The following is a 12,740-nucleotide window of genomic DNA, read 5'->3' as shown; positions in this document are numbered from 1 at the left end:
GTATTTTGGAACTGCAATGTAGAGCCTTCTACAGATTTAGACTGAAATCGGTTTGGTTCACTGTGAATGCATCCAGAATGTCCATACTCTTACACAGGAATTGCATCCACTTGTTGGTAACACATGCATATTTCTTGCATACTTATACTGAGGATGGGTCAAAGCCATCCAAGGGCCCTATTCACTTACAACCAGATGAAATCAGTTCTCCATGAACTGAATCATATTTTCTGGGTTAAATCAGCTGGTTGTGCAAAACATCCAGGTTTCTTGTAAGCTTACACTGGAATCAGAAAAATGCATAATAGCGACAAGCAACTCCAGCTTCTGGGAACGTACCCAAGAGGAACAGGAGGTGGCCCAACACCAGTATTAACTATACTGAATAGTATCAGGAGGTAGCCGTGTTAGTCTGTATCCACAAAAACAACATGGAGTCCGGTGGCACCTTAAAGCCATATACTGAATAGCTTCCCAACCACAGGTGTTCACTTTATTTTGGGTGAATAAAATTACCATGTCAAAAATTGTGTTCACTGATGTGACCCTATTGAGAAAGCCAGAGATTCGTAAGGCTATGCATGGTATCTCAGGCCATTACTACAATCCACTTGGCCCCAGCACCTCATAGGTATTTAGATGCCTAACTCCCATTGAAATAAATAAGAGTAAGGTCCTCTGAAGGTCTGGGCCCTGGCTACTAGTGCAGCCTGCAGAGTCAGATGTGTTTAAGTATGAAGCAAATTAGTGTTTCTTACCACCAAAACTACAGTCTTTGCCCAGGCTAGTTTAATGCTTCTATATCCTTGAAGGATGTAATAACAGGTACTGCTCCCCCCCATGCGCTCCCACTGGGGTGTTGTAGGAAACTGCAGTTTGAGGGGCCACCAGGGGAATATTGTGGGCCACCAGAAATGGAGCGGGATTTAAGCGAGTGGGGCTTCTGCCCTGTGTGTCTGCTCTTAGAGTGCCTGGTGTGGGGAGTAATACATCCTGGTGTCATGAGTGGCTCACCTGATCAATGTGGAGGGTGAACATTTTTTGGAATTTCCATTCCACACGACATTTCTCCATTCGAAGTTTTCATTCTGAATCAGCACAAAAACTGTTTCAAGACATCACAGTTTTCTGCGTCTTGGAAATTCCGAGTTTCAACCAGTTCTAGTGGTGAATGTGGGAGTGCTGGAGGCTGTTGCGGGAAGCAAAAAGGAAACAAAACTATGACTGAGATAAGGCTGTTTAAGGGAACAATGAGGGGAGCTATTAATTGGAGATGATCCCTGCCTGCCTCCATCCATGCTAGCAAGGGGTTACCTGACCTTGAGTCTGGGGTTCCGTCCTCCGGCCCCTGCCAGCCAGTGTCCCGGCCGCAGGCCCCGCTCAGCCTGCTGCCGGCTGGGTTCCATCCATCCAGGCCAGCAGTGGGCTGAGCAGGGCCGGCAGCTGGGACCCTGGCTGGCAAGGGGCCAGCGGCCGGGACCCCAGACCAGCAGTAGGCTGAGCGGCTCATCCCGCTGCTGGTCCGGGGTTCTGTAATCCAGGCCAGCAGCGGGCTGAGTGGTGCTGGCAGCCGGGACTAAAAATCAGCCCATGTGCCGCCTTTGGCACTCATGCTGCAGGTTGCCGACCCCTGGTGAAATTGTTAACCTGAGTCTTGATGGGTGAAGCAGTGTCTACAATGATCCTGTTGTATGTGCTTGTGTGACAACAGAAGAAGGGAATGTCTTCCTTACAGAAACAATTGATACATCAGGAAATGCACACACAGCAGAATACTTACAAGAAGTAGCAGTAAAAGCTATAACAAACTGACAAAAAATTCAAATGTCAAGTACGCAGGCTGGTCACAGACAATGCTGCAAATGTATCCAAGATGAGAAGAAATTATTTAGAAGAGAGTCCCAAGCTAACAATATACAGTTGCAGTGCTCAGTTGATGCAACTCCTAGCCAAAGACTTCAGTGTTCCAGAAATAAAGGCTAATGTTGTTAAAATTGCAACATCTTCCGTAACAACCACTTTGCAGCAGCTGCTCTGAAAAAAGGGAAGGAACCAAGCTAATTCTCCCACAAGACGTGCGATGGAACTCAGTAGTGGACTGTTTTGAGCACTATAGCAAGAACTGGCCTAATCTGATGACAGTTTGTGAACAAAATTGTGAAAAAATAGATGTCACTGTCACAGCCAAAGTTCTCAACAGCGCATGTTTAAGAAAAGTTTTGTAAATGAGTTCCAATAGTTCATGGATTAGGGACCCGATCTTATACGGTTCCAGGGGCTTCTGTATAGATTATTCAGGTTAATCTTTCTAGCTACCCAATGGGACTCAGTGCTCAGTCTAGAAGATATCATCAGAGATGCTTAGTTTTGCAGTTCTCAAACTGTGGATTTGTGTCTCCAGAGATAACATGCTTGTTAACAGCAAAAATGTTTTTAAATACATAAATAAATAATATAGAGAGGTGAGAAATAACAGACCTCAACCCTATTGTCCCTCTGCAAATTTGTGTACACAGAGTCAAACCCTTACCTCTCTCTAAAAGTGCAAAGCTTCAAAAAGTTCAATGAATAGAAGATTGTTGGGGGTGGAATAGATCTGAACAAGGAGAAGAAGTCTGGAGGTAAATGTGAGAAGGGAGGGACAGGCAGTAGACACAAAAGTGAAACTGTTTGAGCAGCATATTCCAGAAATCTTGAAGTCTTTCTGAGTTCTCAATCATATAGAAAGGAGAGTTTGTTGCATAAACAAACCGGGCAATTTTTTAATCAATTACCTCTTTTTGTAATCTGCTGGTTCTTATCACAAACTTATCTATGGTTGTTTCTGGATGATGGTGATTTTTTTCCTTTTTCCTATAGGTGATATACTGTGGCTATGTGACATACATGATGTGACTGAAACACTATCATTGGCAGATAACCCTGAAACTGTAGAAAATGATGGTGATCTTGAAGCTGGATAGTCTTCAGAATCCTGTATGTTGAGGATGGATTCTCCTAAACAAAATAAGTCAATGCAGTTATTTAATTATTATTACCATATTGCTCATTTAGTATTACTCATTGCATTCACTGACAGTAATACTTTAAAGGTGAAATTGTAAAAGGAAGCTTTGCCTATTTCAGCTAATTATTTTTTATCACATCTGCATCTAAAATGATAGTACCATAGAGTAACAACTATATTTTTTGCTCGAACATGAGAATTCAAGAATAGTCCAGAAGGAAGACAGGCAGTCCTTAAGAAAGAAGTATGAAATAAAAAAGTTAACCAACCTGAAGATCCTGCATGTTCAGACATGTTCCTTTCATCATCTTCAACGCAGCTTCCTCCTGAGAAGGGACACGTCTCATTATGTTGTTTCATTCGGTTCATTTGGGCAACCAGGCCTTGCATATCTTTGTTGCATTGTTTGCATTTTGCACGCATGTCTGTCTTATCCACAGGTAGAGGAACTTCATTAAAATATTCCCAAACTGGGTCTCTTTTACGGCCTGCTGCCGCTATAGGTTTTCCCTTCTAGTGAGAGAATGGTATTGTTGGTGTCACTAGGCATAACCCTAGGTAACTCGGGAGGGTGGAAGGCCACTAGTGTCAATGAAGCCTTCCTGCACTAGGCCCAAAAGAACCAAACTTCTCCCATGTTTAAACTCTAATCGATCTCACAAGCCAGGTTCAATTGGAATATGTAAGCAACCAGTTATCTGTGTGCAACCCCCTGCTCACACCGGTATCAAGCGGTAATAATGAGGCCTGCATGTTTCTGGCTGAAGGGAAAATAACAGTTCAAAGGGGAAAAGGACAAGATAACGGTTTAAAGAAGTTACTAACAAGCTAGGCTTATAGCTGCCAAGAATGACTTAACTGCTTAAATGTAATTGCTTGCTACTTGCTTAAAGTAAACTATTATAGGAGAAAGGGAGGGCGAAGGGGAGGGGGGGTGAAGCCTAACTGCAAAAGAATAAAAAGGGAAAACTGTTTGTCTCAGTGTGCTTGATCTGAGACGTGCCTGTCTCCTAGCACCGCTTTGGGATCCCAAATAAACTTTGTTTGCTTCTCCACCCCTGGTGTGTTTATTGGCGCGAAGCACACTGGGCAACGAACCCCACTGTTGCTGTCCTCGGGCACTCTGTGCCGACAACAGTTTGGTAGATATCAAATCAATGAAGGCTACACTCAGAAAGACCTCAAGACTTCTGGAATATGCTGCTCAAACAGTTTCACTTTTGTTTCTACTGCCTGTCCCTCCCTTCTCACATTTACCTCCAAACTTCTTCTCCTTGTCCAGATCTATTCCGCCCCCAACAATCTTCTATTCATTGAATTTTTTGAAACTTTGCACTTTTAGAGAGAGGTAAGGGATTGACTCTGTGTACACAAATTTGCAGAGGGACAATAGGGTTGAGGTCTGTTATTTCTCACCTCTCTATATTATTTATTTATGTATTTAAAAACATTTTTGCTGTTAACAAGCATGTTATCTCTGGAGACACAAATCCACAGTTTGAGAACTGCAAAACTAAGCATCTCTGATGATATCTTCTAGACTGAGCACTGAGTCCCATTGGGTAGCTAGAAAGATTAACCTAAATAATCTATACAGAAGCCCCTGGAACCCCATAAGATTGGGTCCCTAATCCATGAACTATTGGAATGCATTTACAAAACTTTTCTTAAATATTACATGAATATATTGTCTCATACTATAGAATTAGAATTTATAATCCTATTCCATGATGAGATATCTTTGAGCTATAATGTATCTTAATTAAAACTATCTTTAGATAGGTTTTTTCCTCAAAAAGCATTTTATCAAAAAAATCCAATTTAAATTTAAAAAATCCCATTTTTTTGTATTTTTTTTAAATCATTGATTTTTATCCAACCTGCTTTGTTTGCATTTTTTATGCCTCTATCTACAGTTGCAAGGCCTTTGGATGCCCCTATCCCTGCATTTCACAATGCAGCATTATTTACACCATCCTAATACATCATGATGTAGCTCTATTTACCCCCACCTGCACCCCTGAGACCTTTGTGGAGTCTACCTCCCCATGCACGTGGTTCACAGCCTTGGGATCTTAGTGTGGATTTTTGTCATGTACATTGTGATATGGCATTATTTACCCAAACATTTAGCTGATATGAGGCCTTCCATAGTATAGTTCATTCACCTTAGCATTGGATGAAAGACTATAGTGCTATTTACCTCAGACCGTACTTTTAAGATCTTTGTGTGTATTTCCCCCCTCATCCAGTACGGACTGAGGTGGCACTGTTTACACTGGTCCACAGCTTCCAGACCCAACTCACTCAACTATGGATTTCACAAATGAAATGTGAATGTACTTAACAAAGATGGTCAGTGGAATCAACTGTTGTCAGGGCCTAACAGTGATCGGTTGCTATGTGAATGCCAAAACCAAGCCAGGTTGCAGGATAAAACGTAAAGGACAAACCCAGCTAATTATAGAAGTGGGAGAAATTTTTCTTGTGAGGACCTTCAGTTCCAGTGACTTTTCCCCCTCCATTACACTGATGATGAGGAACTGGTATAATGGGGTGATGAATATTCTCTCTCTGCAGTATTATTAGAAAAACTATATTCTCACTGGCTTAGTAATGACCGAACATCCTGTTGTGTGCTCTGGCTAATCAGAACCTGGCCTATGCTTAAAAGTGTGATTTAATGTATATGTATAAGCTAGTTTCTGATTAGCGGAAATAGTTAGTCCTAAAACTTAATTGGTAAAATATAAACTTTCTCGTGGTTTGACATGAATTGCCTTTGGCAGAAAGCCAAAGGAGTTACTTTGGCACATATCAGATTATTTCAACATTTTTTCATAGCTTATGTGATCAATTGCAAACTTTGTTTTAAGCCAGTTCTCAACATTGGCTGAAACTTAAAGTTCTTAATAATAGAGTAATTTAATCTCATTTTAAGATTACTTCTTTTAATTAAGTTACTTTCTGGAATTATAGCTCTTGTCTTTCAGACATTTTTACTTCCACAGTAGAAAAACTGGACTGTAAGAGGTTCAATAGGTGGAAAAAAAGCCGTAATGGTCAGGTTTAAGAAAATTGGGGAGATGAAAGAACCACTTGTTGACCTGTGAAAGACTGATTCTTGTAACATCAGTGTTGTCCAGATTTAGCAGTGAACACCTTTGTGTAATGGTATGAATAATATCTAGCACAGGGGTAGGCAACCTATGGCATGCGTGCCGAAGGCGGCACGCACGCTGATTTTCAGTGGCACTCACACTGCCCGAGTCCTGGCCATCAGTCCAGGGGGCTCTGCATTTTAATTTAATTTTAAATGAAGCTTCTTAAACATTTTAAAAACCTTATTTACTTTACATACAACAATAGTTTAGTTATATATTATAGACTTATAGAAAGAGACCTTCTAAAAACGTTAAAATGTATTATTGGCACGCGAAACCTTAAATTAGAGTGAATAAATGAAGACTCGGCACACCACTTCTGAAAGGGTTGCCGACCCCTGAGCAAGCAATATTCATTTCTATGTGGGAAAATTGAACAGTTAATTTAGGCATAATGAACTGGAATATGTTTTGCTTTATTATTAATACAGTGTGTAAACATTGAATAGAGTCTTTGCACTGATGCATTTTTGATACATTTGTGTTTTTAATGGGGTGACCCAAATGTTTTTTGTGCCCAGGGCCCTAGTAAATCTTAATCCACCTCTGGCCAGAATGTACAGAATAAAAGCTTGGTACAGATGACAAAAATGGTTTCCCAGAATTACATTTAGTTTGTGATGTGTTGTATAAATGAGTTAGGTCAGGGTACTTGCTGTACAGTACATGGCGGCTCCCACCTACGTGCAAGCTTCTAATACCGTCAGAATGTGATTTAAAGTCTCCTTTGCAGGTTTTTGGATTCACTGCAAAATACTTTGGAATTAATAAGTAAAATGAATTTATACAAATTTACTCCAGTGATTTGTGTCACATGCTATTATTCACCCTACGTACATAAGAACGGCCATACTGGGTCAGACCAAATGTTCATCTAACTCAGTATCCTGTCTTCTGACAATGGCCAATGCCAGATGCCCCAAAGGGAATGAACAGAACAGGTAATCATCAAGTGATCCATCCCCTGTCGTCCATTCCCAGCTTCTGGCAAAGAGAGGCTATGGACACCATCCCTGCCCATCCTGGCTAATAGCCATTGATGGACCTATCCTCCATGAACTTATCTAATTCTTTTTTTAATTGTTATAGTTTTAGCCTTCACAACATTCCCTGGCAATGAGTTCCACCGGTTGACTTTGTGTTGTGCGAATAAATACTTCCTTTTGTTTGTTTTAAATCTGCTGCCTATTAATTTCATTTGGTGACCCCTAGTTCTTGGGTTATGAGAAGGAGTAAATAACACTTCCTTAATTACTTTCTTCACACCAGTCATGATTTTATAGACCTCTACCATATCCCCCCTTAGTCGTCTCTTTTCCAAGCTGAAAAGTCCCAGTCTTATTAAATTCTCCTCATATGGAAGCTGTTCCATACCCCTAATCAGTTTTGTTGCCCTTTTCCGAACTTTTTTCAATTCCAATAATGCCGTCTGTAGGAAGGCACTGTTATCTCCGATTAGTTTGGTTCAGGAGTTCAGCTTTGGGTTCTCTTTTCTAAAATAACAGCTACTAACCTAAGTTCTTTGGAACAGGCGGATGTTGCAAGAATGTCAGAAACCTCTTTGAGATGTATGCATGCCACTAACGTCAGACCAAATTTACCACTTCCTTCCTCAACATGCAGGCTATAGAACAGGGGTAGGCAAACTATGGCCTGGGGGCCACATCCGGCACTCCAGATGTTTTAATCCAGCCCTCGAGCTCCTGCCCCGAAGAGGGGTCTGGGGCTTGCCTCACTCCCATGCTCCAGCTGAGGAGCAGGGGTCGGGGGCTTGCCCTGCTCTGTGTGGCTCCTGGAAGCAGCGGCATGTCCTCCCTCTGGCTCCTACATGTAGGGGCAGCCATGGGGCTCCACACGCTGCCCCCACCCCAAGTGCCGCCCCTGCAGCTCCCATTGTCCAGAAACCGCGGCCAATGAGAGCTGCAGGGGCGGCGCCTGCAGATGGGGCAGTGCGCAGAGCTGCCTGGCCATGCCTCTGCATAGGAGCCAGAGGGGGGACGTGCCACTGCTTCTGGGAGCTGCTTGAGGTAAGCGCCACCTGGAGCCTGCACCCTGACCTCCTGCTGCGCCCCAACCCCTGCCCCAGCCCTGATCCCCCTCCCACCCTCCGAACCCCTCAGTCCCAGCCTGGAGCACCCTCCTGCACTCCAAACTCCTCATCCCCACCCCCACCCCAGATCTTGCACCCCCAGCTGGAGCCCTCACCCCACCCCGCACCCCAACCCCCAATTTCATGAGCATTCATGGCCTGCCATACAATTTCCATACCCAGATGTGGCCCTCGGGCCAAAAAGTTTGCCCACCCCTGCTCTAGAACGTACACTTACAATTAAGGCACGTTCTGGCAGTACTGTACACAAAGGCTTTGTAACAGAGGCCTGGCTCCGCCACTGGCCTCTTCCCGGCAGAAACTGCACATACTCCACAAGGCATGCGCTTAGTGACACTTTATTTCTATTTCCCTTCATCGATATCACCACCGTCCCCCATGCTCCCACCTATTTACAACTTTTGCCTTGCTTTAGGACCTCTCAGCAAGACTTGAGGGGAACAGAACGCTCCCTACTCTGAGGCCTCTGTATAGCAAGGCTCAGCTAGCCCTTGCCCTAGCCCTCTCTCTCTCCTTCTTGTATTTCTTTCCTGTGCCTCTTTTATCAGCCTTGGGCTGATGGGGCCAATAAAGCTTTCCCCCGCACCCAGCCCACCAGCCTGATTAGATCATTACCCCCAATCAGTTTCCACTGGAGCACTAATTAGCCTCTAAGTAATCAGAGTGCAGGCTACTCATCCTATGCCCCCTTCTTCAGTGTGAGGGAGACTCTGGCGCACATCTACCTCAAGTGCAGCAGGTTGCAGCACCTTTTCCGGCTCCTCCAGAACCTTCTCCTTAGGTTCTGGCTGCACTTTTCCCCGCACCTCCTGATTGACGCACACCCCATCCGTGGCCCCACGAAATTGCGAGACCTCCTCGTCAACCTCCTCCTGGCATTGGCCAAGGTGGCCGTCCATCATACCAGGAGAAGGATGTTGGACAGGGAGGTGCTCTGCAATTGTGGGGCCTATTTCCGCTCCGCTAGCCCTAGACATCTTCGAGGGGCAGTGAGTGCTGTCTGGGGTTCGCTGCTCAGTGTCCCCCTCCGGCTCCCTGCTTATGACTCTGTGACCCTCACTCCTGTCCCTGTTTTAGCATTTGTTGCCCCCTGAACCTGCTTGAGCCCTGGCTTCAGTAGCTGCTCCCCTTAGGCTGAGGGAGGGGCCATCAGATGTGGGTGGGCGCAAGTCCCTCCTGGGACTTCAATCATTCCCTGCACTCTGTCACAAGCTTACATATAATACACACCCATACACTCATTCCTGCAGTATAAAAATACTATTTCCATTAGTATTTACACTATTTCTGAGGCCTTCTAAATTACAGTCTAAATGTTTGAGATGTACAATTAATGGCGGTTGAAAGTATGCTTCTGATGTGTTTTAAACACAGTAAAGAAGTGACGCCTAAGACCTTTCAAATATTCCCCCCTCTGCCATTACTTTGGGGCCTCTATGCTAGAGTTCAAAAGCCAGTCTCACGTATGTGGGCCTTGGCATGAATATGATGGCTCATTAGTGTCTGTTAAAACAAACATTGAGTTTAGCAGTCTTTCCACTCCACTTTTTACGTAGAGTTGCCATCAGTCCCTTATTATAAGGGACGTTTCTTACTTAAATAAAATATTGTCTGTCCCATACTAAATCAGCATATGACACCTTTTATCCCATATTTTTCAACCAGCATAGTGCCACTGGTTGCAACTTGACCTGGTGCACAGGGTCACAATGCCACTCAAATTTGGCCCAGCCACCCCTCCATCATGCCTATGCAGCCCCTGGACCTCTGGGTTTCTCCCGTATTTTTGATCAGTGTTGGCAACAGCTGGGTTAAAATTGCTAAAAGAGACTAATGACTTTGGGATGCAATTTGAGATGCCTTAAGGGACCCGATTTTCAGAGTGTGTGTCTCAGTACTTTCTGAAAATCCAGACCTCTTTAAGATATCTCAAATCGGGTGCCCCAAATCACTAGTCACTCTGAAAATCTTGATGATTTTTGGATGGTAACAGAATTTTGCCTGCTAGCCAACACCAAAAATATCAGTGAAAATTATTGACTATTACAAATATGCAAGGACATAGATGGACAAGAGGGACAGGCTTTCCTCCCTTCCCCTCACATGTATATATATATATACACATGTGTATATGTCAAGGCTGTATCCCTACTTTGAACTTTAGGGTACAAATGTAGGGGCCTGCATGAAGACTTCTAAGCTTAACTACCAGCTTAGTTCTGGTCCGCTGCCACCATCCCAAAGCTAATTCCCTTTCCTGGGTAGCCTTGAGAGACCTTCACCAATTCCCTGGTGAATACAGATCCAAACTCCTTGGATCTTAAATAAGGAGAAATTGACCCTTCCCCCCTCCTTCCCTTCACCAACTCCTGGTGAATACAGATCCAAACCCCCTTTGGATCTTAAAACAAGGAGAAATCAATCAGGTTCTTAAAAAGAAGGCTTTTAATTAAAGAAAAAGGTAAAAATCATCTCTGTAAAATCAGTATGGAAAATAACTTTACAGGGTAATCAAACTTAAAGAGCTCAGAGGACCCCCCTCTTCTGTCTTAGGTTCAAAGTACAGCAAACAAAAATAAACACTCTGGTAAAAGGTACATTTACAAGTTGAGAAAACAAAGTAAATCTAAGACGCCTTGCCTGGCTTTTACTTACAATTTTGAAATAAGAGAGACTTGTTTAGAAAGATGGAGAGAACCTGGATTGATGTCTGGTCCCTCTCAGTCCCAAGAGCGAACAACCCCTTAAACAAAGGACACACACAAAAGCCTTTCCCCCCTCAAGATTTGAAAGTATCTTGTCCCCTTATTGGTCCTTGGGGTCAGGTGTCAGCCAGGTTACCCGAGCTTCTTAACCCTTTACAGGTAAAAGGATTTGGAGTCTCTGGCTAGGAGGGATTCCATAGCACTGTACACAGGAGAGCTGTCACCCTTCCCTTTATAGTTATGACACGCCCCCCAAATCACAGATAGTGTTGGATGTCCGGTTCCACACTGGCTGTGATTTCTTCCTGGAGCTTTAGGAGAAAACAGAGTTAATAAAACACATGTACCTTTAGACATACTACTGATTATATAAAAACTAACAATATGTTTTATTTTAAGAACAATTGTTAACCAGTTAACTCTGGGAAACTTTCCCGGGAGAGTGCATCAGCCACTTTGTTAGAAGCTCCCGAAATGTGTTGTATTTCAAAATCAAAATCTTGGAGAGCTAAACTCCACCGAAGAAGTTTTTTGTTATTTCCCGTGGCGGTATGAAGCCACTGTAGCGCAGCATGGTCTGTTTGTAGTTGGAACCGCCGTCCCCAAACATATGGGTGTAGCTTTTCCAGCGCGTACACAATGGCGTAGCATTCCTTTTCGCTGATTGACCAGTGGCTTTCCCTCTCAGACAGTTTCTTGCTGAGAAACACGACAGGATGGAATTCTTGATCCGGTCCTTCCTGCATTAAAACTGCTCCCACGCCTCGCTCGGACGCATCTGTGGTTACTAGGAACGGTTTGTCAAAGTCTGGGGCCCTTAGCACAGGGTCAGACATGAGTGTTGCCTTAAGCTGGTTAAAGGCCTTTTGACACTTATCAGTCCACTGAACTGCATTTGGCTGTTTCTTTCTGGTTAGGTCTGTTAGCGGGGCGGCGATTTGGCTGTAGTGTGGTACAAATCGCCTATAATATCCGGCCAAGCCTAAGAAGGATTGGACCTGTTTCTTTGACTTTGGAACCGGCCACTTTTGGATAGCATCCACTTTGGCCTGTAGGGGATTTATAGTTCCTTGACCCACCTGGTGTCCCAGGTACGCCACTCTGTTTTGGCCTATTTGACACTTTTTAGCCTTAACAGTTAGTCCTGCCTGACGGATGCGCTCGAAGACTTTTTTCAGGTGCTCCAGGTGTTCTGTCCATGAATCAGAAAAAATGGCCACATCATCGAGATAGGCAACGGCAGATTCTCCCAATTCCGCTAAGAGACCATCTACAAGTCTTTGGAAGGTGGCGGGTGCATTTCGCAACCCGAAAGGGAGTACATTGAATTCATACACCCCTGCCTGGGTGACGAAGGCGGACCTTTCCTTAGCGGGTTCATCTAGTGGTACTTGCCAGTACCCCTTGGTTAAGTCTAAAGTAGAGATGAATTGGGCATGTCCCAATTTCTCCAATAGCTCATCTGTGCGTGGCATTGGATAGTTGTCAGGACGAGTTACAGCATTTAGCTTACGGTAGTCCACGCAAAAGCGTATTTCCCCATCTGGTTTGGGAACTAGAACCACTGGAGATGCCCATGCACTGCTAGAGGGGCGAATTATACCCATTTGTAGCATGTCCTGGATCTCCCTTTGTATAGCCGCTTGGGCATGAGGTGACTCCCGGTAGGGTGGGGTTCTAATTGGGTGAGCATTACCTGTGTCAATGGAGTGGTATGCCCGTTCGGTCCGTCCTGGAGTGGCTGAGAAAATCGG

General features: G+C 44.1%; 1 protein-coding gene across 1 annotated transcript in view; it reads right to left on the bottom strand.

Moving 5' to 3' along the window:
• CD81 (CD81 molecule) overlaps nucleotides 1-12,740 on the bottom strand; it is a 99,252-nt gene that overhangs the window by 81,166 nt on the left and 5,346 nt on the right. The window contains exons 2-4 of the mRNA XM_065402753.1: nucleotides 3,277-3,333; nucleotides 2,775-2,997; nucleotides 1,015-1,189 (exon numbers count right to left, since the gene is read on the bottom strand). Of these exons, the coding sequence (XP_065258825.1) occupies nucleotides 1,015-1,074 (60 nt within the window). The 5' untranslated portion in view covers nucleotides 1,075-1,189; nucleotides 2,775-2,997; nucleotides 3,277-3,333. The remainder of the gene's footprint in view (nucleotides 1-1,014; nucleotides 1,190-2,774; nucleotides 2,998-3,276; nucleotides 3,334-12,740) is intronic.

This window comes from Emys orbicularis, chromosome 4, assembly GCF_028017835.1.
Source record: "Emys orbicularis isolate rEmyOrb1 chromosome 4, rEmyOrb1.hap1, whole genome shotgun sequence".
Classification (NCBI taxonomy): Eukaryota; Metazoa; Chordata; order Testudines; family Emydidae; genus Emys; species Emys orbicularis.
Note: the sequence above shows the minus strand (reverse complement) of the source record. Positions and strands in the feature narration are given on the sequence as shown.